The 26,521-nt window shown below is 44.0% G+C and overlaps 1 protein-coding gene across 3 annotated transcripts in view; it reads left to right on the forward strand.

Moving 5' to 3' along the window:
* Positions 1-2,280: 2,280 nt before the first annotated feature.
* Positions 2,281-26,521, forward strand: part of SLC30A10 (solute carrier family 30 member 10) — a 33,437-nt gene continuing 9,196 nt past the window's right edge. Inside the window, exon 1 of one of the 3 annotated variants that reach the window (XM_069954827.1) lies at positions 2,281-2,784. In XM_069954827.1, the coding sequence (XP_069810928.1) occupies positions 2,331-2,784 (454 nt within the window). In that variant the 5' untranslated portion in view covers positions 2,281-2,330. Of the gene's footprint in view, positions 2,785-9,666; positions 9,909-24,471; positions 25,909-26,521 lie in introns of those variants that run through there. The other 2 variants (XM_069954828.1, XM_069954826.1) reach the window with 2 other exon arrangements.

The raw sequence follows: 26,521 nt of genomic DNA on the forward strand, positions 1-26,521 counted from the left end.
GTATAAAAAATTTTAGCTGAAATTTTTTATTTCCTGGAGTCTGTAAGCAGCACCATATACCCCCCCCCCCCCCCCAATTCATCCTATTGCTGCACAATATACAGTATCTTGTGGAACCCGTGAGTGTGCTGCTATAGGACTTCAGGAAATACAAAAATTCAGCTTAGAATTTTATACATCTCAGGTATTTGAAATTCTCTATACAAACTATTGATATCTAATCTATTATCTCTCGTATCTGTCTGCCTCTCTCCTATATCTCCGATGTCTGTTCACCATCACAGATATTTTAGGAGGTGCTATATTTTGGGGGATGATTATAATCAATGTAAACCTGATTTGGATAAGGTTCGAGAAGGAACTTCTTTTAGCTTCTGCTTCGTGTACATTGTGCGCGCTTCTTCCTCCGGGAGGTGATATAAAAATATATGATGGCAATTGTGTTATTGGCTCCAGCATCACTGCGAGATCATTAACAGAGCAATCTGACCTTTATTACACCTCCAAGATTAAGGGTGACAAAGCTGCTCGAAAGTGTGACTAGGAGAAAACCAGACACCTTCGGGTATAGTAGTTACAGTAAACATACACCGAGGGTAAAGTCATTAAGGTTAAATTCACACACAGCTGATTTGCTGCAAAAATTTCAGCCACCGTTCTATTCACCAGATGTCAGGAACTGTCCAGAGCAGGAGAGGTGTACTATGGGGATTTGCTTCTGCTCTGGACAGTTCCTGACATGGACAGAGGTGGCAGCAGAGAGCGCTTTGTCAGACTGGAGAGAATACACCACTTCCTGCAAGACATACAGCAGCTGATAAGTACTGGAAAACTTAAAATTTTTCAATAGAAATAAATTACAAATCTCTGGCACTTGCTAGGACCAATTGATCTGAAATTATTTTTTTGTGGACTGCCCCTTTAAGAGTAATTTTTGCGATGCTGCTGGGTTGGAGGGGATGTACTAGATGCATTGTAAGCGCCGTCTTCTATCTCAGTGATGCCAGTGCGGTGAGGCAGTGAAGTTGCCGTCTCTACCTGCACTTGCCACACCAGCTCCACGGAGACAGAAGACGGCACTTGCAGTGCATATGGGACATCCCCTCCAGCCCCATCAACATCAGTAACGCCCCTCCCCTCTCTGATAGAGGAAGCCCATTTCATTAACCCTATCGTATGGAGTGCTTGATGGTGGAAGAACATGACCGCGGCTCAGATTGAACGTTGATTGAAAGTTTATTTAAAAATATATTTTTTTCTAGAGTAAATGGAGTCTATCAGGGCCAGCGTGACATCCTGACAGCCCCACTCATCACTGAAAACTAAATTTTACCCTGAAATGCTAGGATCTCTGAGAAAAACATGGGGGGGGGGGGATTATTAATTTAATTTAAATCGTTTAATTTATTAACATTATTGTTATTTTTAAACTTTTACAGATTTTTGCATTCTTAATTCAAATAAACGTATAGCTTAGAACTACAAGCCCAGGCAAAACTATGAAAATTGTGCAAAGCTTAACTTTAACTTATAAAGAGTAATCATCCAACAGTCAGCAGAGGAAAAACCCCATGTGGAGGAAACCTCTAAGAAACCTTGGCTGAAGAATTGCCCTTTTCTTGGGCTTATAGGGTTCATGCCAAACTGTAACTAATCAAATGAAAATAAAATTAACATTGTCATTGCTGATATGGTACCATGCACAAACAGATATTTACAATAATACATGATGCATAAATACACCTGCAAAAAGAGAAAGAGATGTAGAGTAAAGATTAAAAAAAGAAGAGGGCAGGATGGGAATGTTTTCTTTAGATCTTCTTGTGAGAGAGGAAGGGACAGACTAGACAGGAAGCTATATCTAATCCTAAACCCCACCCTCCTCATAGCAATACACTAGGCATATACTCCTTCCTCTGAACCACCTGTGCGTAAATGTATAGCATTATACAGACAGGACTGCGGGGACTGTAGAGCTGAGTCAGGCTTGGGAGGGGAGAGTCGCGGAGGAGGAGCAGAAGAGACGGCCTCCTAATAACTATATTATGTTACTTTAAATATGTGACCTTATACAGCTTGCCGTGTTTTACAGCCACAATATTGTCCTATCCATAGGTTTGTTGCAGGATTATAAAAAACAGCCTCAGTTCCTGCTATTGCGCCTTTTAGCCTTTGCATTATAATAATTCCCTTCAATAAAAAGTTATTATTTTAAAGCACCATAAGCCGAGATTGTAAACTCTGGTTGACATAACATATAAAGTAGCAGATAGACATACAGTGGAGCTTCTCAGTCCCAGCTCAGCCAGTGCACCAGTAAGAGTCCAGCTATGGGTCGCTACACGGGAAGAGCCTGCCGCCTGGTCCTCATGTGCGTCATCAGTTTTTTCTTGTTCATAGCGGAGTTGATTATAGGATACATAGGGAACTCCCTGGCCCTCTCCTCCGATGGTTTTGCCGTCCTCTCCCATCTCATCTCCATGATAATCGGTCTGTTGGGCATTCGGTATAGCCGAATCCAATGGCACCAGAGAAACACCTATGGCTTCCTGAGAGCAGACGCAGTCGGAGCCTTTGGCAACAGCATCTTTGCCGCGGCGCTTATGTTCAGTATCCTTATTGAAGCCATCAAGAGGTTTGTCGAACCGGAGAAGACGGAAAACGCGCTGCTGGTGCTCATCGCTGGGGTGGTCGGCCTGGCCATTAACTTGCTGAACTACGTCATCTTCATGGACTGCTGCCTTCCGAAGAAATCAGGGGGTGATAACCAGGACCCAGAGAAAGGTAAGAACATCTATTAATAATAGTTATAGTTACGTCGCCCAGCTGACTCTGAAGTGGTAGATCTCTCCGGGGTGCTTCTCTATTGGCAAAGAGCATGTTTTGTATAACTTTTCTTGCTTTCCTTTCCTTACCTCTTATTTGGATTGTGAGGGTTTGATCACTGTTGCCGCCGCTCACAGCAGTGAATGGTTGTTTTATGAATGTTTTGTATTTCGTTGTTCATTGTTTGAAAAGTAATAAAAACCTTTTTTTTTTTTAAAAGTGATCGTGAAATCGTGAAAGATTAGTTCCTATGCAGCTCTGAAAAAAAAGAAAAGTTGTAGGGGTCAGAATGAAGCAATTCCTATTTATATATATATATATATATATATATATATATATATATATATATAGCTGTGTGTATATATAATTGTATTTTATTTTTTAACCCTTTAAGGACATGGCCCATTTTCGTTTTTACGTTTTCGGTTTTTCCTCCTTGTGTTTAAAAGGTCATAGCACTTGCATTTTTCCACCCAGAAACCCACATGACCCCTTATTTTTTGCGTCACTAATTGTACTTTGCAATTACAGGCTGAATTTTTGCATAAAGTACACTGCGAAACCAGAAAAAAATTCAAAGTGTGGTGAAATTGAAAAAAAAAACGCATTTCTTTTATTTGGGGGAAATGTGTTTTTACGCCATTCGCCCTGGGGTAAAACTGACTTGTTATGCATGTTCCTCAAGTCGTTACGATTAAAACGATATATAACATGTATAACTTATATTGTATCTGATGGCCTGTAAAAAATTCAAACCGTTGTTAACCAATATACGTTCCTTAAAATCGCTCCATTCCCAGGCTTATAGCGCTTTTATCCTTTGGTCTATGGGGCTGTGCGAGGTGTCATTTTTTGCGCCATGATGTGATCTTTCTATCGGTACCTTGATTGCGCATATACGACTTTTTGATCGCTTTATATTACATTTTTTCTGGATTTGATGCGACAAAAAATGCGCAATTTTGCACTTTGGGATTTTTTTGCGCTGACGCCGTTTACCGTGCGAGATCAGGAATGTGATTAATTAATAGTTCGGGCGATTACGCACGCGGCGATAGCAAACATGTTTATTTATTTTTTTATTTGTTTACTTTTATTTAAAACCTGGGAAAAGGGGGGTGATTCAGACTTTTATTAGGGGAGGGGGCTTTTTACTATTAACAACACTTTATTTTATTTTTTTTACACATATACTAGAAGCCCCCCTGGGGTTAGGGTTATTCCCCCTGCGGTTAGGGTTATTCCCCCTGGAGGACTTCTAGTATATACACTGTGATCTCTCATTGAGATCTCTGCAGCATAGATATGCTGCAGAGATCCATGAGATCGGCACTCGTTTGCTTTCGGCTGCTGCAGCCGAAAACGAACGAGTGCCGAGCCGAGGACGGCGCCATCTTGGACGCGTCCCCGGCCGGCATCAGTAACGGAGATCGCTCCTCCGGGACAAGGTCCCGGAGGAGCGATCTCCCCCACTAGACACCAGGGAAACGTTGCCTCCGGTAATCGGAGGCAGCTGTCAACTTTGACAGCTGCCTCCGATTAGCTAATTAGCGGGCACGGCGATCAGACCGTGCCCGCTAATAGCAGCGGTCCCGGGCTACTCGCGGCACCCGGGATCGCGGCACTTCAAAGCGGGGCCGCCGCGCGGCCCCGCTTTGAAGTGCAAGTGAGGACATATGATGTAGGGGTACGTCATATGTCCTTGAGAGGTTAAATATGTTTTCATTTTTAAAAGAAGTAAAACAGTTACAAGTTAGATAACTTTGTAATGTGTTTCAATTACTGGGAAAGAGCTTTTCGCTGGAGTACCCCTTTAGTGGTGTACTGGTTTGGCTTTGGTCACTGACCATGTCGGTAGATACTTCTGCCCAGTTTTAGCGCCTTATAGAAGCACTATGGGGCTGTATTATATTCTCCTTGTTGCCCATAGCAACCAATCCCAGTAGAGAAGAGGCCGGTGACTACACACCAGTTGCCTGACATCTGTAGTAGAGAAGAGGCTGTATCCATGCAATGTTAGTCGGTGCTATAATAGTGTGATACATATACCATCTCAAGTACCAACTTTAAGCCTGGTGTGAACTAGACCTGAGGTTGTACAGTAGTGACACCTGACCGTCATCATCTCCCTCTATAGCAGGGGTACTCAACAACATTTAGTGAAGGTCCACTTACCGGGGCTTATTGCCAGTTGAAGGTCTGAGCTGTACATCAGTAGGAAACATCATTAGCTTTGTAGTATGTAGCCCCCCTGTGCGCTCCCCCAGTATTATATAGCAACCCTGCTGTGTGCTCCCCCAGTTATATAGCCTCCCTGTGCTCCCCCAGTAGTTTATAGACCCCTGCTTTTTGCTCCCCAGAAGTATATAGCCCCCCTGTGCGCTCCGCCAGTAGTATATAGTCCCCCTGTGCTCCCCCACAGTGGCGTAGCTACCATGGGGGCAGGGCAGGCAGTTGCTATGGGGCCCCGGCTTCAGAGGGGCCCGGCCCTGCCTGGCCTGTCTCCCCTGTCTCCATGGTGCTACAGCACTGACAGCAAAACACACTGTCAGAGAGCTGAAGGGAGCCGTCTGCAACCCCCTCTCAAGCACCTCCGCACCTCCCCCTGACACAGACTCAGGGTGTCCTGCATCAGTGCCCCCCCTCTCCACAAGTGATAATAGTCCCCGTTAGGTTCCGATAAGTTCCCCCCCCATCGCGGCAAGCCCCGCCCCCGGTGCCCACTGCGGGTGGGATATTAGCTCACCGGAACAGGATCTGAGGAGAAGAGACAGCCTGAAGGATGGTAACTATCACTGCTAGCTTCCCAGCATCCTGTATAATGGGGTCACTCAGCTTCCCAGCATCCTGTATATTAGGGTCACTCAGCTTCCCAGCATCCTGTATAATGGGGTCACTCAGCTTCCCAGCATCCTGTATTTTGGGGTCACTCAGCTTCCCAGCATCCTGTATATTGGGGTCACTCAGCTTCACAGCATCCTGTATAATGGGGTCACTCAGCTTCACAGCATCCTGTATAATGGGGGTCAGTCAGCTTCCCAGCATCCTGTATAATGGGGTCACTCAGCTTCCCAGCATCCTGTGTAATGGGGTCACTCAGCTTCCCAGCATCCTGTATAATGGGGTCAGTCAGCTTCCCTGGCATCCTGTATAATGGGGTCACTCATCTTCCCAGCATCCTGTATATTGGGGTCACTCAGCTTCCCAGCATCCTGTATAATGGGGTCACTCAGCTTCCCAGCATCCTGTATATTGGGGTCACTCAGCTTCCCAGCATCCTGTATAATGGGGTCACTCAGCTTCCCAGCATCCTGTATATTGGGGTCACTCAGCTTCCCAGCATCATGTATAATGGGGTCACCAGCTTCACAGCATCCAGTATAATGGGGTCACTCAGCTTCCCAGCATCCAGTATAATGGGGTCACTCAGCCTCCCTGGCATCCTGTATAATGGGGTCACTCAGCTTCCCTGGCATCCTGTATAATGGGGTCACTCAGCTTCCCAGCATCATGTATAATGGGGTCACCAGCTTCACAACATCATGTATAATGGGGTCACCAGCTTCACAGCATCCTGTATAATGGGGTCACTCAGCTTCCCTAGCATCCTGTATAATGGGGTCACCAGCTTCCCAGCATCCTGTATAATGGGGTCACTCATCTTCCCTGGCATCCTGTATAATGGGGTCACCAGCTTCCCAACATCCTGTATAATGGGGTCAGTCAGCTTCCCAGCATCCTGTATAATGGGGGTCAGTCAGCTTCCCAGCATCCTGTATAATGGGGTCACTCAGCTTCCCAGCATCCTGTGTAATGGGGTCACTCAGCTTCCCAGCATCCTGTATAATGGGGTCACTCAGCTTCCCTGGCATCCTGTATAATGGGGGTCAGTCAGCTTCCCTGGCATCCTGTATAATGGGGGTCAGTCAGCTTCCCTGGCATCCTGTATAATGGGGTCACTCAGCTTCCCTGGCATCCTGTATAATGGGGTCACTCAGCTTCCCTGGCATCCTGTATAATGGGGTCACTCAGCTTCCCTGTTATCCTGTATAATGGGGTCACTCGGCTTCCCTGCATCCAGTATAATGGGGTCACCCAGCTTCCCTAGCATCCAGTATAATGGGGTCACTCAGCTTCACAGCATCCTGTATAATGGGGTCACTCATCTTCCCTGGCATCCTGTATAATGGGGGTCACTCAGCCTCCATGGCATCCTGTATAATGGGGTCACCCAGCTTCCCTGGCATCCTGTATAATGGGGGTCACCAGCTTCCCTGGCATCCTGTATAATGGGGGTCACTCAGCTTCCCAGCATCCTGTATAATGGGGTCACTCAGCTTCCCAGCATCCTGTATAATGGGGTCACTCAGCTTCCCTCAGCGTCTTAAAGCAGCCCGCACCCTGCAGGTGTCTCAGAGCCGCCCCAACCAGCAGAGACTCATAGCGGCCTGCTTCCCCTCACCGCCACCCCAGGGCACAGCGTTTCAGAGCTACTGAAGGGGGGACAGCACCATATCGCCGGGACAGGTGAGTATGTTGGGGGGGCCCCATACACTTTTTTGCTATGGGGCCCCATGAACCCTAGTTACGCCCCTGCTCCTACAGTAGTATATAGCCCCCCTGTGCTCAGGTATACTGAGCTGCAGCAGGGGTCCGGACAGCTGGCCTCTGCCGCCCAGGTCCGGCTGCGGTCCGCCAGTTGAGGACCCCTGATCTATAGTTTCTCTGCCTGTACTGTTATGGGAGTCTATAGGTTTTTGCACTGATGATAGAGATTATAAACCCCATGTGTGATTCTTTTATGGCATCTGCAGCTGATATTCCTATAGGTGGTGAGGTGATATGGGCCAGACGGTCCCTCCTATCCATCCTGGACTTGTCCTGATACACTAGACAGGATCAGCCCATTCCACATAGCTTGCAGAAAGTTTTTGCCCCCCTGCCCCCCCTGTGCATAACACTGCAGGACCCTGCTCTCTGTATCACAGGCGATGAAGCAGCAGCTGCCCACCTGTACTGGTGACATACCACCACATACCTGCACAGTGAGCTGGGTGAGCTCTGTCAGGGGGCTCTTACCCCATCTGGTGGTGTGATGTGGTACTGCATGCAGTGGAAGCAGTTCAGACACCTGTAAGCCTCCGTCCCCAGTGGTTCTGCACATTTGAGCGGCCAGAACTGTGTACTGCATCATTTATACAAAGTTTTTATTCTGGATATGTGGACACCCAATATATTCCATAAGAGATGTCTATTGTCAGACATTCTGCACAGTGCATCGCTACTACTAGAAAAGAGAAGGGATTACTAGGACTTACTGCCCGGCCCATGGAGGTCCAGTATTTGTGCATGGTGTCCATCTTCTTTTAAAGGGAAAGTGTCCACATAAAATGACCTTTTGTTTAAATCAAGTTTTTACAGTTAACATATTTTTAAAGAATTTTTAGTGATATTTTTTTCTAATTTTTAATTTTACCATCTATATTTTAAAATAATCCCACTAATCTGATACATCCTGTTCTGTACATATTACCAACAGTGTCCTCCTTATCATCACAGACAGCAGTACAGTCACAGGTTACAGCAGTATATAGAAAACACAGACAGGAGTACAGTGATCATTGACACAAGTATATAGATAACACAGACAGGAGTACAGTAACAGGTGACACCAATATATAGATAACACAGACAGGTGACACCAGTATATAGATAACACAGACAGGAGTACAGTAACAGGTGACACCAATATATAGATAACACAGACAGGTGACACCAGTATATAGATAACACAGACAGGAGTACAGTGATTGGTGACACCAGTATATAGATAACACAGACAGGAGTACAGTGACAGGTGACACCAGTATATAGATAACAGGTGCGCACAATAGCTACTACTCACAACTTAGCCCCTCCCTGTAGAATGACCTCTATAAAGGTCACTGAGCATGCTCAGAAGTATTTCTCATTCATCTGAATGGGACAGGTCTTGTTGATTGTGTCTGATGGTCCATGAGGCTTGCCATAAAGCAAGTCACTAAATGCTAAAACACAAGATGGCTGCCCCCATAATTATGTGCTAAATAAATAAATGAATACATAAATAAATACAAATTACAATACAAAAATGGAAACATATGAAAAACAAAGAACACATTTCAGGATCCGTCTCTGATCAGTAAAATAAAAAAAAAAAATTCTTGCTGAATTTGACCCCCTTAAATTTCTTGTTTCCATATTCCACAAGTTTATTGTTAATAGTTGTTAATTCTCTCAATTTTTACAGTTTTTTTTTTTTTTTATTCACTTAACCAGTCGATCAGTCCCTTTGTTGGGGATATTTGTAAACCTCTCCCGATTTCCATCTTCTCAAACATGTATAAAATGAAAAAGGGGTCAAAGCAATATAAACTGCGGTTCAATGTTTCCAAATGTAATATAACGCACCTGGGGAGGAGGAATTCTCTATCCGAGTATCATACCAGCAATTCTGTGTTAGTGAAGACTTTAGAAGAGAAGGATTTAGGGGCAGTGATTTCTGCCTTAAAGAGGTTGCTGTCTGGCCAAAATCAACTTAAAAGTAAGAGATCTGAGGCGTCCGACCTCTGTACCCCCTGCCGATCTCTGTATCGGGCCCCCGTGTGTGTGTGTGTGGGGGGGGGTCCTCATGTGCGTCATCAGTTTCTTCTTGTTTATAGCGGAGTTGGTTATAGGATACATAGGGAACTCCCTGTCCCTCTCCTCCGATGGCTTTGCCGTCCTCTCCCACCTCATCTCCATGATAATCGGTCTGTTGGGTGTACGGTACGGCAGAGTCCACTGGCACCGGAGAAACACCTATGGCTTTCTGAGGGCGGACGCGGTTGGCGCCTTTGGTAACGCCATCTTTGCTTCGGCCTTTATGATCAGTATCCTTATAGAAGCCATCAAGAGGTTTGTTGAACCACAGAGGACGGAAAACGCGCTGCTGGTGCTGATCGCCGGGGTGGTCGGCCTGGTCGTGAACTTGATAAACTTTGTCCTCTTTCTTCAATGCTGCTTTCCTAAGAAGACGGGTGATCATGAGAAAACTGAGAAAGGTAAGAAGGGCAATAATAATAGTCAGAAAACACTGAAGATCCCCTGCTCCATCCAGTCCGCACTTAGATAGATAGATACTCCAGGCAGGTTCACATTCACTTACTGTAGATTTACCTACCACCTATGCTGGAATTTTGTTCCAAGCATCAACTACTCTTTCAGTAAAGCAATATTTTCTCACATTGCTTCTGATCTTTCCCCCAATGTCCTCAGAATGTGCCGCTCCTGTTCTTATGTTTAATTTCTTTCCTCCTGAACCTCATTTAGGCTTTGTACATATATAAAGCTTTCAATCATGTCCCCCCCCCTTTCCCTTCTTCCCTCCTGTAACATATATAAAGGTTTCCATAATGTCCTCCTTTCCCTTCTTCCTCCTGTAACATGGGTGCTGGGGTCCTGAGGTCTGGGTGCTGGGGTGCTGGGGTCCTGAGGTCTGGGTGCTGGGGTCCTGAGGTCTGGGTGCTGGGGTCCTGAGGTCTGGGTGCTGGGGTCCTGAGGTCTGGGTGCTGGGGTCCTGAGGTCTGGGTGCTGGGGTCCTGAGGTCTGGGTGCTGGGGTCCTGAGGTCTTGGTGCTGGGGTCCTGAGGTCTTGGTGCTGGGGTCCTGAGGTCTTGGTGCTGGGGTCCTGAGGTCTTGGTGCTGGGGTCCTGAGGTCTGGGTGCTGGGGTGCTGGGGTCCTGAGGTCTGGGTGCTGGGGTCCTGAGGTCTGGGTGCTGGGGTCCTGAGGTCTGGGTGCTGGGGTCCTGAGGTCTGGGTGCTGGGGTCCTGAGGTCTGGGTGCTGGGGTCCTGAGGTCTGGGTGCTGGGGTCCTGAGGTCTGGGTGCTGGGGTCCTGAGGTCTGGGTGCTGGGGTGCTGGGGTCCTGAGGTCTGGGTGCTGGGGTCCTGAGGTCTGGGTGCTGGGGTCCTGAGGTCTGGGGTCTGGGTGCTGGGGTCCTGAGGTCTGGGTGCTGGGGTCCTGAGGTCTGGGTGCTGGGGTCCTGAGGTCTGGGTGCTGGGGTCCTGGTACTGATATTATTGTGCACCATGTTCCCAGTGTCCCGCACCTCTCTTATCTCCATGACAGATTGTTCACACTGGAAACCTCCAAACTATAAATTGGTTCTATAATTCACCCTGATATCTATAGAACAACATTCCAATCTATTCTAATTCCACTTCTATCTTCCCATACAGACAAGGTGCGGCTATAGGGATTTCTAATGATGAAATCTAAGGCAGATCCCTGCTCAGTGATTGATGAGTGATACTAATATAATAATTCACTTCTAGTGTATGAGGATGAGGATGGTGCTGGATATAAGACAATACGACGATACTGAGGAGGAAGAACGGCCAATCCTCTAATTATTCTTCTAAGAGAATTTGTTAATCGTCTTATATAAGATGGCGGCGGTGGATCAGGGATCCGGCTGTCTTATACATATGTAGTGTGTCTCCCTGCTGCATTGTAAGATATATATATATATATATATATATATAACAAATATACTACTGTCCCTCTGTAAACCCTGAGATGTCATAGAACAGGGGGAAGGTTTCACCTCTATATAGTATAGTAAATGGCCTATAGTATATATATGTATCAGGTCAGTACTAGGAGCTAGCACATCATCTATTCCCTACATGAACTGTACAATGGTCCAGGGTTCTTCCAATTTAGTGAAATCAGTATAGGGAAGGCTTCTTTACAGTTACAGTAGTAGTGCCCTATTACAAGAGGTATTTATGACAAATACATTGACAGCATTAAAAAAAAAGACTTCAACTGTAATGTACCTAAAGGAGTATCCTGCTGAAAATGTTTTTCTTTGAAAGCAAGTCTTCCAGTACTTATCAGCTGCTGTATGTCCTGCAGGAAGTGTATTCTTTCCAGTCTGACACACTGCTCTCTGCTGCCACCTCTGTCCATGTCAGGAACTGTCCAGAGCGGGAGAGGTTTTCCATGGGGATTTGCTGCTGCTCTGGACAGTTCCTGACATGGACAGAGGTGGCAGCAGAGAGCACTGTGTCAGACTAGAAAGAATACGCCACTTCCTGCAGGACATAAAGCAGCTGATAAGTATTGGAAGCCTGGAGATTTTTAATAGATGTTATTTACAAATCTGTATAACCATCTGAAACCCCTTTAATGTTACCACCTGGCACCCAACAGTAACTCCATCAGCTACTGAGCCCCCCACCATCCATTGTATATTCCGTATTCAGCAGGTTTGTACATACAAAGAGCCTGATACAGCAAGGGGATATATACATATATACACAGGTCTGACCATTTTATGGTATCAGCTGGGTGACATTCTTACAGGTTCTGGGGTGATGTGGCCTTTATATTGATTATAATGGAGTGGAGCGCAGTCACTTGTTGCCTATAATGGGACCCATGGTACAGATACAGGGGGAGCAGAGGTAGCAGTCCCACCTAGGCCCGGTACCTGCCAGGGCCAGTATTATAAATGGTGGATACTACTGGGAGTTGGAGGGGCCCAGTTACATATGTTACAGTGGGCCCCGGAGCTCTAAGAGGCGTCTCTGCAGGGACCCTGTTCTCTAGCACAGAGCAAAGCTTTAAATAGAGCAACTATAGAGAGAAGGAACCAGGGGCTGCATGCTGCCCACCACATCATAGACCAATGCACAGTACTACATGAGCTTTGTCACATGTCTCTTTCTCCATCTGGTGGTCTGATGTGGTACTGCAAGGGCTGGAAACAATCATGATCCCTGTGATCGTCCCCTCACGTCATAATGTTGCACCCACAGTTTTTAGTTCAGAGCCAAAGCTTTTGGTTTATTTTGGCTAATTTAGTACAGTGGCCAGAGGTGCTATTCTTCACACATGTAATAATACTACTATAATACTAGTACTAATCATACCACCGTAATTATGTGATTATGGAAAAGCTGCCGCAAGATGCTATTTTTGTTTTTTTTGCAAAATTGCACCAAAATGGCACAGACGACCCCTTACAGTATGTGGCCGCTGGTGACACATAATGTTACATGGCAAACATTCAAAAAGCATACTTACATTTTCTCCCTGCACTGTAGATGTTTACTTAATGTCAAAAATACATGTACATTACAACTATGTGTGTGTTTGTAGTCTAGTGTATAACTGTGACATAGATAGCAATGAAACCAATGGTTTTCTCTCTGCTTTGTAGATGTATAATTAATGAAAAGACGGGGATAACAGGTCCTCAAGGAAGACTAGTGGTAGAAGTAGTGTATAGATGAACGGTACATAGAGTATTGGTACGATTTAAAATATAAACATTTATTGAACAAGTAAACCGTAGTTGGAGTCGAGTAATAATAATATAAGTAAATTATCTATATCATAAAAATCAAAGTCTGTCTGTCTGTCTGTCTGTCCTCTATAGACTTCCAAACGCCTGAACCGTTTGACCCCAAATTTTTCCCACAGATACATTGGGTGCCCGGGAAGGTTATTGCGAAGGTCCCGTCCCCGCCAGATGTACAGGAGGGGAGGGGGAGGGGGAAGAGCGGCGCCCCATAGAGATGAATTGGAAAATCTCCTCACTGCAAACAAAGGTGATATAAGTAGCTGCAGCAGACACGGCAGTTGGAGCCTTAGCAACCAATAGGATTACTGCTTTTATTTTCACAGGGAGCAATGGTTGCTAGGGAAGCTGCCTCACAACATCCACAGTAATAACTGGTAGACCCCCTACTCCATCTATACAGTACATGTATACAGGACCCCCTACTCCAACTATACAGTACATGTATACAGGGCCCCCTACTCCATCTATACAGTACATGTATATACAGGACCCCTACTCCATCTATACAGTACATGTATACAGGACCCCCTACTCAATCTATACAGTACATGTATACAGGACCCCCTACTCCATCTATACAGTACATGTATACAGGACCCCCTACTCCATCTATACAGTACATGTATATACAGGACCCCTTACTCCATCTATACAGTACATGTATATACAGGACCCCCTACTCCATCTATACAGTACATGTATACAGGGCCCCCTACTCCATCTATACAGTACATGTATATACAGGACCCCTACTCCATCTATACAGTACATGTATATACAGGACCCCCTACTCCATCTATACAGTACATGTATACAGGACCCCCTACTCCATCTATACAGTACATGTATATACAGGACCCCCTACTCCATCTATACAGTACATGTATATACAGGACCCCCTACTCCATCTATACAGTACATGTATACAGGACCCCCTACTCCATCTATACAGTACATGTATACAGGACCCCCTACTCCATCTATACAGTACATGTATATACAGGACCCCCTACTCCATATATACAGTACATGTATATACAGGACCCCCTACTCCATCTATACAGTACATGTATATACAGGACCCCCTACTCCATCTATACAGTACATGTATATACAGGACCACCTACTCCATCTATACAGTACATGTATATACAGGACCCCCTACTCCATCTATACAGTACATGTATATACAGGACCCCCTACTCCATCTATACAGTACATGTATATACAGGACCCCCTACTCCATCTATACAGTACATGTATATACAGGACCCCCTACTCCAACTATACAGTACATGTATATACAGGACCCCCTACTCCATCTATACAGTACATGTATACAGGACCTCCTACTCCCTCTATACAGTACATGTATATACAGGACACCCTACTCCATCTATACAGTACATGTATATACAGGGCCCCCTACTCCATCTATACAGGACATGTATATACAGGACCCCCTACTCCATCTATACAGTACAGGTATACAGGACCCCCTACTCCATCCATACAGTACATGTATATACAGGACCCCCTACTCCATCTATACAGTACATGTATATACAGGACCCCCTACTCCATCTATACAGTACATGTATATACAGGACCCCCTACTCCATCTATACAGTACATGTATATACAGGACCCCCTACGCCAACTATACAGTACATGTATATACAGGGCCCCCTACTCCATCTATACAGTACATATATATATATACATACAGGACCCCCTACTCCATGTATACAGTACATATATACAGAACCCCCTACTCCATCTATACAGTACATGTATATACAGGACCCCCTACTCCATCTATACTGTACATGTATATACAGGACCTCCTACTCCATCAATACTGTACATGTATACAGGACCCCCTACTCCATCTATACAGTACATGTATATACAGGACCTCCTACTCCATCAATACTGTACATGTATATACAGGACCCCCTACTCCATCTATACAGTACATGTATATACAGGGCACTACAGGACAGGTATACCAAACTGTGACTGGGTAACACCGCCACACCAGACCTGACCAATACCGCCATACTGGGACTGGATAACACTGCCACACCAGACCTGACCAATACCGCCATACTGTGCTGGATAACACCACTATACCAGACCTGACCAATACCGCCATACTGTGACTGGAGAACACCGCCACACCAGACCTGACCAATACCGCCGTACTGTGACTGGATAACACTGCCATACCAGACCTGACCAATACCGCCATACTGTGACTGGATAACACTGCCATACCAGACATGACCAATACCCACACTTTACTGAATAACACTGCCATACCAGACCTGACCAATACCGCCATACTGTGACTGGATAACACTGCCATACCAGACCTGACCAATACCGCCATACTGTGACTGGAAAACACCGCTATACCAGACCAATACCGCCATACCCCCCTCGAAAAGACACCAGATTTTCTGGCAAGTCTGAACAGGAGGGTACTGCCCCTCTGCAAGGTGCTACCCTACACACCAGACCATGGGTGCCTAATGGTAAATACGACCCTGCAGGTATACAGGACACTGACACTTTATACCCGGGCAGCGCCGGGTACATTTTCTAGTGAATATATAAATACGGTGAATAAATAAGATTATCAAAAAAACATACAAATATATGAAAATGCCGAAATTGAGAACAGTAAATGCACAGGTTAAAAGAAGATACGATAAGCACACAATGTGCCAGAGCCCGACATCTGCCTGGCTGTACTATCAGCGCGATGACGGGCTCTGGCGCTGTTCCTCAGGGTCCACATCTCCTTGCACCAGCTTAACACCAAGACCCTCTTTTCTTTCTCTACATCTAGTTTCTTCATTGGTCTCAAGACTACATTGAAAAAAGATATTACACCTAAGTTCCGCCTTTCATTTTTCTTCCCTTTTCTTTATTCTGATTTGTTTGTCCGTTTGTATTATGAATTTATTAGTAGCGTTATTCTGCTGATAGCCCACTCATTTACTAATCTATTCATTTACCTGTGATACTACTATTCTTTTACATCTCACGCCGATATTTATTATAAAACTCATAGCTTTTCCGCAGATATTTACTGTTTAATTCATGCTATTCATCTTACCAGTTCTAATCAGTAGATCTAAAAAATGTTAGTCCATTTGTCCATAACATGTGTTTTCATACACTTATTTTTATTTTATTGTTTTTTTTTTATATTTATGAATTCTAGTTTATGTATTGGTACCTTCCAAATATGCCGACTGTTTATTTGTTTTATTTATTCATCAACCAAATCTATCTATTCATTCCATTTATTTACGTATGTTACTAATTATTGTATTCTCACACTATCTATGTCATTCCATATACCTATCCAAACCAGTGGGCTGGAGATACTCCAGTCCACTTGTTCCAGTCCATCGTTTTGCACTTACCATCAATTAAAAGTCTGATTACTAGACATTGAACTATATAAATACTGGACATAGTGCACTCCACTGTCATCACTCATTCTGCTGCTGAGGAAAAAGCCAAGGAAGGCTTTGAAACGCGTCCAGCTTAAATTGAAACAATATATATGAATTGTTCACCAGCACTCTCCTGCCGTTTTATTTTCATACTTACCGCCAAATTCCCCACGAGGTTCGGCGGCCAACAGAGGACTGTACGCATGCGCAACATTGCCACATCATAAGAGTGAGCATTCCGCTAACGCAAGCGCCCGGAACTAAGCAGCATCACCTGCCGGAAGACTCCGCCAAACGGCCTGACACCATACGGAGTATCCAATTTGGACGGGTGAGCGGTGCTCAGCACCTTTTATGCATTTACGATTGGACAGAGTCCTACCAGGCCATAACTTAAGGGCTACTCACACAGCCACGCCAATTTGTGACTTATCTGTATAACAAAGCCACTCTTGCCTTGCTGCCACAACGGCCATCCACATATTTGGATACAAAAATCAACAGCGCACGTCAGTCCCGACCCGCGGCTTTACTCACATATAAGGTCATAGTGACCTTTTATTTTTTCAGATTTTACTTTTTTATGTTTCATATTTTTATCCCTAATTATTCTTTCTTTTGAACTTCCCCCGGGACTGATCACACCGTACCGGTAGATTCAGAGATTTGTATGTTTTTTTGATAATCTAATTTATTCACCGTATTTATGTATTCATAATTTACTTATATTATTATTACTCGACTCCCAACTACGGTTTACTTGTTCAATAAATGTTTATATTTTAAATCGTACCAATACTCTATATACCGTTCATCTATACACTACTTCTACCACTAGTCTTCTTTGAGGACCTGTTATCCCCGTCTTTTCATTCATTATCTATCTCCTCGGGTATAGGAGCCTGACAGGTTCACCTCGTCAGACTCCAGCTCAGTAGATCTCACACCTACCTTCGTTTAGATGTATAATTAGTTGGCTCCTTAAAAGACATGACAGCTGTCCTATAGTGTAACTCGTGTATTATTAGCTAGCTTTAATTGTGACTGTTAAAGGGGTACTCTAGTGAAATAAAATGTCTTTCAAATCAGAAAGGGCTAAAAATGTGTATTTTACTTCTATTTAAAAATCTCCAGTCTTCCATTACTTATCAGCTGCTGTATGTCCTGCAGGAAGTAGTGTTTTCTTCCCAGTCTGACACAGTGCTCTCTGCTGCCACCTCTGTCCATGTCAGGAACTGTCCAGAGCAGCAGCAAATCCCCATAGAAAACCTCTCCTGCTCTCCAGACTGGAAAGAATACATCACTTTCTACAGGACATACAGCAGCTGATAAGTACTGGAAGACTGGAGATTTTTTTAATAGAAGTAAACTACACTTTCTGGCACCAGTTGATTTCAAAGAAAAAAAAATTCAATGAAGTACCCCTTTAATTCACCCACAATTTATTAGTAATTCATTTTACAGGGTTCACTTACTTTTCTTTGCCGCTATAACACACAAAACCCTTTATATAGACGGAATCTTCAGCTCCTTATAGACAGTGAGACGACAATCTGTAGCTGTATATGTATGTGAAGGTGTCTATGTCTCATATATTATACATGGCACCACCTAACACCATAGTGATGTCTCACGATCTGGGTGTATTGATATCCACGGGGGGTCATCTATTATTGATCAGGACACGGCTCAGGGTGTTATACAGACCAGTGATTAAGAAAAGAGGTGTCAGGAGGATCCTGGGCTACGTGACCATTAACGGATGGCAATGACACAGCAGAAAAAGCTCAGGCCGGGGTGTGACCGCTCCTTCCAGACCCCCTTTAGGTTCCTTATAACGTAGCATTTAGTGTCCATTAATCTATGACATAGAACATGGTGTTTAGTGGCCTTAAATGGCAACTCCAGTGAATTTTTATTTCTTAAAATCAAATGGTGTTAGAAAGTTCCAGAGATTTGTAATTTACTTTTATTAAAGAATCTCCAGTCTTCCAGTACTTATCAGCTGCTGTATGTCCTGCATATCTATGTCTATGACATAAAGCAGCTGATAAGTACTGGAAGACGTGAGATTTTTAATAGAAGTAAATTAGAAATCTATATAACTTTCTGATACAAGTTGATTTAATTAGAAAAAAAAAAATCACTGGAGTTGCCCTTTAATTCTCCTGTTACCTGTTCAGTGCAAGACCCCTTAAAACCATGGCCCTTTTGCAATTGCATGGTCATTGTCTACGGTAGATACAGATGTATAGTTTCTATTTAAAAATCGCATGTTTTGACATACCTATCAGCTACTGTATGTCCTGCAGGAAGTGGTGTATTATCTCCAGTCTGACACAGTGCTCTCTGCTGCCACCTCTGTCAGGAGAGGTTTTCTATGGGGATTTGCTGCTGATCTGGACAGTTCCTGACATGGACAGAGGTGGCAGCAGAGAGCACTGTGTCAGACTGGAGAGAATACACCACTTCCTGCAGGACATACAGAAGCTGATAAGTACTGGAAGACTGGAGACTTTTAATAGAAATTACAAATCTATATGACTTTCTGAAACCAATTGATTGAAAGAAAAAAAATTGCTGGAGTACCCCTTTAAATTTTAATGGATCTTGAATAAATCTATGCACCTATAGCCTGTGCAGTAGGAAAAAGTACAGGACCAACCAGTCCTCTAATACTACAATGGAAACACTGTCAGATAGAGAGTACAGAGCCGTGATTACCAGCCTGTGCCCGGCCAGATCCCACACAACTACAAATCCCATTATCAAGCTGCCAGGACATGATGGGAGTTATAGTTCTCCAACAGCCTGAAACACAGATGTCACTGTATAGAGTAAAACGCATCCGTATTATGTGCACTATTGAGCTGCACTACCAACTCCTACCAATAGGGGGCAGTAAAGGATCTAAAGATGCAAAGTGATTATCACTGTTATGTTTTTTTCTATTTTAGCGACTGATTTCAACAAAACTTTTCAGGGGTTAATTGGGGATAAGGAGAAAACTACAGGAAGTTTTAATTTTTTTTTAAATGTAATTAATCAGAAGCAGCGCCCTCTACTGCCAGTGATTGCAATAGCGCGGTGCAGCCATAAGGCTCTGTTCACACCTGTGTCGGTTTCCATTGCAGAATCTTATGCTATAGGAAGAATAGCGCCGCATGCAACTTTGTTTTCTTGTAATAGTCTGAGAGACCACAAGCTCCGCTGTATTCCAGGGGGATGTAATGGACGCTGCTGGTTTCTATTGTAGGACATCTAGACATCAGGGGATAGCGCCAATAATTCGTCTTTTATATTCTAATGATAAGTTATAGCGGCCGCTGCTGGGGGAAAGCAAAAATAATGTTAGGCTAGGGCCCCACAGTGATGTGCCATCATACAAACTTAAAGGGGTACTCCACTCAAGCATAACTTTTGATATGTTGCTGCCCATGGTGAGACTAACAATTCCTTCCACACTTGTTGTTATCTATTCAGTCTCCTTCCCCCAGTTCTGAGCTGCTGCTTTCTGCTGAAGACTTAAAAATCTGTGTGAGCTTTTCTCTCTGTCTCCCCCTCCTCCCCCCTCCCTTCCGAGATGGCTGATGTCCCTGGCAGGCTTTATCTGCAGCACTGTAGCTTCTTTGTAATGCTGGGAGGATTAATCACAGTGAGTTCATCAGTAACTTGACCTCAGATTAATGCTCCCAGCATTATAGAGAAGCTACAATGTTGCAGATACAGCCAGTCAGGAACTTGTTTACATCAGCTGTCTCAGAAGGAGGAGGGGGAGACAGAGGGAAAAGCTCACCCACAGATTTTTGTGTCTTCAGCAGAAAGCAGCAGCTCAGAACTGGGGGAAGGAGACTGAATAAATAATAAATAAATAATAAGTATGGGAGGAATTGGGAGGTATGGGTGGAATTGTTAGTCTCACAATGGGCAGCAACATAGTAGAACCTTGGTGACCTTGTTATGTAGATGTGGGAATAGTAACGTCTCCTCTCTCCGTGGATATTACATAGAGGAATGGTCATAATGGGCGAAAAATTGTAAAGGCAAAACCCAGATCAGATGTCAGGTCTCATCTTTTACAAAGCAGGCTATAAACTGCAAAGAAGTCATGTGACTAGTCACTGACCGCGGCCACCTGACTATAATGACCATTGAGTATAATTTAATTGATTAGATGTTTCAATCTCTTAGTGATTATTAAGTAGGACGGAATTACCTGTAAGTATGTATGTACAGAGAGGGCAGGCGATAAATCCCGTAATTACCGGCTGTGTCCTCCGCCCCTTAATGACTGCTTACTGCGACATTATATAAGTGATCTAGTATGTATCCATAGAGTGTGACATCGTATGCAATCTTCAAGATTACAGCCGCCAGACTTGGTCATATAGGGGGGGGGGGGGTGCAAGATAAGAAAAGTCATAAGAAACAGCGCCACTCTTGTCTATGGATCTGTCTGGTATTGCAACTGCAGCGTCTCCTTCACTCTCTCTGTGTCAGATATTTTAAAGGGGTTGTTCACAAAAAGAAAAAAAATCTTTTAAATCAGCTAGTTCCAGATTTGTAATTTACTTCTATTAAAAAAATCTCCAGTCTTCCATAACTTATCAGCTGCTGTATGTCCTGCAGGAAGTGGCGTTTTCTTTCCAGTCTGACACAGTGCTCTCTGCTGCCACCTCTGTCCATGTCAGGAACTGTCTAGAGCAGGAGAGGTTTTCTATGGGGATTTGCTGCTGCTCTGGACAGTTCCTGACATGGACAGAGGTGGCAGCAGAGAGCACTGTGTCAGACTGGAGAGAATACATCACTTCCTGCAGGACATATAGCAGCTAATAAGTACTGGAAGACTGGAGATTTTTAAATAGAAGTAAATTACAAATCTCTGGCACTTTCTGGCACCAGAGGATTTGTTAGAATTCTCCCCAAATTGCAGAAAATTACATGTAAGATCATGGAGCACTTATTGCATACAATCCAATTTCAAAGATAAATATTACATGTGATATGTTGCTATAGAGCCCTGGACTAATGTGTCCCTATGGGGGTTGCATTAAAGGAAAGTGTTGTCTAAGATTAGAAAACAGCCAGAAACAGCGCCACTCTCTTGCCTTTAGTTCGTGTGCGGTATTGCAGCTCAGTTCCATTAAAGTGAATAGAGGTAAATTGTAATACCACAAACAACCTGAGGAAAGGAGTGGCGCTGTGTTTGAAAAAAGTTTTGTTGTCTAATCTTAATAAATCATTTATTATTTTTTTTACATCTGATGAACAAAATGCCAAAAAGGGTTCTCTTAAAATTGCTTGATATCTATCTATCTATCTATCTATCTATCTATTGGTGCGTTTACACAGGCAGATTTATCTGACAGATTTTGGAAGCCAAAACCAGGAATGGATTTGAAAAGAGGAGAAATCTCAGTCATTCCTTTATGACCCATTCCCTGTTTATGGTCTGTTCCTGGCTTTGGCTTCAAAAATCTGTCTGTGTAAACGCACCATATCTCCTATCTATCTCCTATCTATCTATTGTGGGAATTAGCTGTGGTATATGCAGGATTGACTCACTTGGCAGACAGGGACAGGGACACACAGGCATATAGTCCAATAATAAAAGTCCAGTTTATTGTGGTGCCGGCAAAATAAACAGCCTTTACACATCAGGCAGGTTCAATGGCAAAACACAAAACAAAAACCTGCTCGTCTGAGCACTAACTAAACAGTTACCTACTAACTAACTCCAGCACCTTCCTACCAGGCACTGGTACAGCTCCTCACATAGTAACATGGCACCTTCAGGCACTGGTACAGCTCCTCACATAGCAGTTTGGCACCTTCAGACATGACACAGGACTGAGGAGGAGACTGACCACTCTGCCTGGCTTCTCTATATGCAGCGGCTGCAGGTGCAGCTGATTAGGCCTCAGCCTTGACCACCACCAGCAGTGGACTATGGATTGGGGAACCCGCCCAACTCTTCCCCAATCCAGAAAACTCCAGGTCCTATTTTGGCTTCCTTGCAAAGCCAGATAAGGTTTTTGTTAAACACACACTGAGCACTCCCTGGAGCTATAACACGTTTGACAGAAATCTGGGAGAAACATACCTGCCATCTATTATTTCTCCAGTCACTATCTCACTCTATCTATCTATCTATCTATCTATCTATCTATCTATCTATCTATCTATCTATCTATCTATCTTCTATCTATCTATCTATCTATCTATCTATCTATCTATCTATCTATCTATCTTCTATCTATCTATCTATCTATCTCCTATCTATCTATCTCCTATCTATCTATCTATCTCCTATCTATCTATCTATCTATCTATCTATCTCCTATCTATCTATCTATCTCCTATCTATCTATCTATCTATCTATCTATCTATCTATCTCCTATCTATCTATCTCCTATCTATCTATCTATCTATCTATCTATCTATCTCCTATCTATCTATCTCCTATCTATCTATCTATCTATCTATCTATCTATCTATCTCCTATCTATCTATCTCCTATCTATCTATCTATCTATCTATCTATCTCCTATCTATCTATCTATCTATCTATCTATCTATCTATCTATAAAGTAACGATGATCAGCGGCACACCAGTAACGTGTAAAACCGAAGTAATTTATTGTTCAAACTTCAGAACATTCAAAATATGCAGCACAGCAAAGCACGACGTTTCGGCGGGGTGTCCGCCATTTTCATTTACACGTTACTGGTGTGCCGCTGATCATCGTTACTTTATTGATTGAAGTTCGTGGTCGGAACCATATCGGCTGGCACCCGCCGCGTTGTGACTTGGAGTGCCACTCGTTTCCATATTCTATCTATCTATCTATCTATCTATCTATCTATCTTCTATCTATCTATCTATCTATCTATCTATCTATCTATCTATCTCCTATCTATCTATCTATCTATCTATCTATCTATCTATCTATCTTCTATCTATCTATCTATCTATCTATCTATCTATCTATCTATCTCCTATGTATCTATCTATCTATCTATCTATCTATCTATCTATCTATCTATCTATCTATCTATCTCCTATGTATCTATCTATCTATCTTCTATCTATCTATCTATCTCCTATCTATCTATCTATCTATCTATCTATCTATCTATCTATCTATCTATCTCCTATCTATCTATCTATCTCCTATCTATCTATCTCCTATCTATCTATCTATCTATCTATCTATCTATCTCCTATCTATCTATCTATCTATCTATCTATCTATCTATCTATCTATCTCCTATCTATCTATCTATCTATCAATCTATCTATCTATCATCTATCTATCTATCTATCTATCTCCTATCTACCTATCTCCTATCTATCTATCTATCTATCTATCTATCTATCTATCTATCTATCTATTTTTTTTCTGTTTTTTATGCAATTTTATAGAATCCTTCACAAATTGTAATACTATAGGTATAAAATCTGTATAAAGGTCTTCCATGGTAAGGGGGGTGACAAACATGGCTGCCGTTAGGATGAGTGATCCATATGAGAGTCCTGCCTGGTGACAGATGAGCCCCGGCTGCTCCAGCCCCGCAGGCTCCTATAATACCAGGGGGCCTGGCTGCCATCTGTGCCAAGGGCTTATTATGCAGATGAGGTAATGAGAGGTAAAGGAGGAAGTCCAGGCCGTCACATTACCCCTGTATACGTGCGGCTGCTGCTGGTGGAAAATAGGAGCGGCCAGGGTGGTGACATAATCCTGACACAGCAGCTGCTCTTATCACTGCTCCTATATAAACTGGAGCCGCAGCAGCCCTGATCCCTCTACCGAGCTGCAACAGCACCCGGCATAGTGCCATCTGCACCAGGAGATCAGGACCACTGCTCCACCTGCACCAGGAGAACAGAACCTCTGCTCCACCTGCACCAGGAGATCAGGACCACTGCTCCACCTGCACCAGGAGATCAGGACCACTGCTCCACCTGCACCAGGAGATCAGGACCACTGCTCCACCTGCACCAGGAGATCAGGACCACTGCTCCACCTGCACCAGGAGATCAGGATCACTGCTCCACCTGCACCAGGAGATCAGGACCTCTGCTCCACCTGCACTGGGAGAACAGAACCTCTGCTCCACCTGCACCCAGAGAACAGAACCTCTGCTCCACCTGCACCAGGAGAACTAAGCCACTACCTCTTCTGCACAGGAGAACACCACCATTACCTCTCCTGCACCAAAACAACTCCACTACCTCTTCTGGAATAGGACAATACCACTACCTCTCCTGCACCAACTTCAACAACCATCTGCACTTGTTCGCCACTAGAACAGCACCGCTACCTCCGCAGCACCCTGAGAGCAGCATCAGCACCAGGAAGACAACAAATCACCAAGCGCTCCACTATCCCGCACAAGGTGCTGGCTGTTCCAGACTGCTTCTTCTAGACTTGTTAACTTTAGGGGTTCCCCTTCTTGGTTGAGCTCCACTTTGCACTAGACTACCCACCCTGGCTAATACACCACCAGCTCCCTGCTGCCATATGAGCTCTGGCCTTAGAAGCTGCAGGAAGGGTTTTTCTCTAAACCATAGAAAGAGCTGACAGTGGCCCTATACCTGGCCCTGAGTAAGACCTCCTATTACCAGTAGAGAGAAGTGAAGACCACCAGTATACAGCAATGGGTCGCTACACTGGGAAGACCTGCAGACTTATCTTCATGTTGGTCATCACCGTCATCTTCTTTGTGGCAGAGTTGGTTGGCGGCTATTTGGGCAATTCCATCGCCCTGATCTCCGACTCCTTTAACATGTTGTCGGATCTGATCTCTCTGTGTGTCGGGATCACCGCCTCCCAAGTATCTAGGCGGAAAACCAGGGGACCCAAAGCTTCCTATGGGTACACCCGAGCAGAGGTGGTGGGTGCAATGTGCAACGCTGTCTTCCTCACTGCTCTTTGCTTTACCATCTTGGTGGACTCTATCCTAAGACTAGCCAAACCCGAAAAGATAGATAATCCTGAGTTGGTGCTGATAATCGGTGCACTTGGGTTGGGAGTGAACATCGTTGGGCTACTGGTCTTCCAAGACTATGGCAGATGTATGCGCTTCCTATGTGGGCGTAAAGACCAAGAGGATCAAGAAGAAGCCAAGAAAGCCTCCAATGATCGCCTCAATGTTACCCCTTTCCAAGCTGAAGGCAGCCAAGGATCCGAGAGCCTGGACAACAACTTAGCAGGTGCCTTTCGATTATTTTAGATGGGGATTTGGGGTGATGGGTATAACTATAAATAGTGGGTGAGCTATGATTCTAAATCTGTTTTCTGAACTTGGGGTCTTCAAAAACCCTAAAAACATTATATTCAGCTTAGTGGCAACTAGAGTTTTTTTTAAAGAGTCCACCTGGGGTTCAGGGTTGTAAAGACCTCCTGCAGTCCTCTTTTTTGGAGACCTTCCTATTTCTACTATAGCAATGAATCTGTAATGAAATGACCTACACTAGAGACTTCTCGGTGATATGTATGAGGGGTCACCGAGGGGTAATGGTTCCATAAACTCTTACTTGTCCTTATCTCACGTATATGTACAAAGTGCACTCATGCGTTCACTGATAAGTGTAGGACTAGCAATAAAAGAAAAGCAATTCCTGATGTCTTTGCAGATTAGAACCCAACGCTTCTAAAATGTAAAAAAAAAAAAGTTTTTGAAAATTTTGTAAAACTTGTAGACAGAGGCAACTTTAGTGACAGATGACTCAGCAAATTAGTTTGACTTACCCAATTCCATCTTTCCATCGAAACGTAGAGGGAAAATATTGCACAACAGTCTCTACTGTGTGATTGTGGTGGCAA

This window comes from Dendropsophus ebraccatus, chromosome 15 (genome assembly GCF_027789765.1).
Source record: "Dendropsophus ebraccatus isolate aDenEbr1 chromosome 15, aDenEbr1.pat, whole genome shotgun sequence".
In the NCBI taxonomy this organism is placed as follows: Eukaryota; Metazoa; Chordata; class Amphibia; order Anura; family Hylidae; genus Dendropsophus; species Dendropsophus ebraccatus.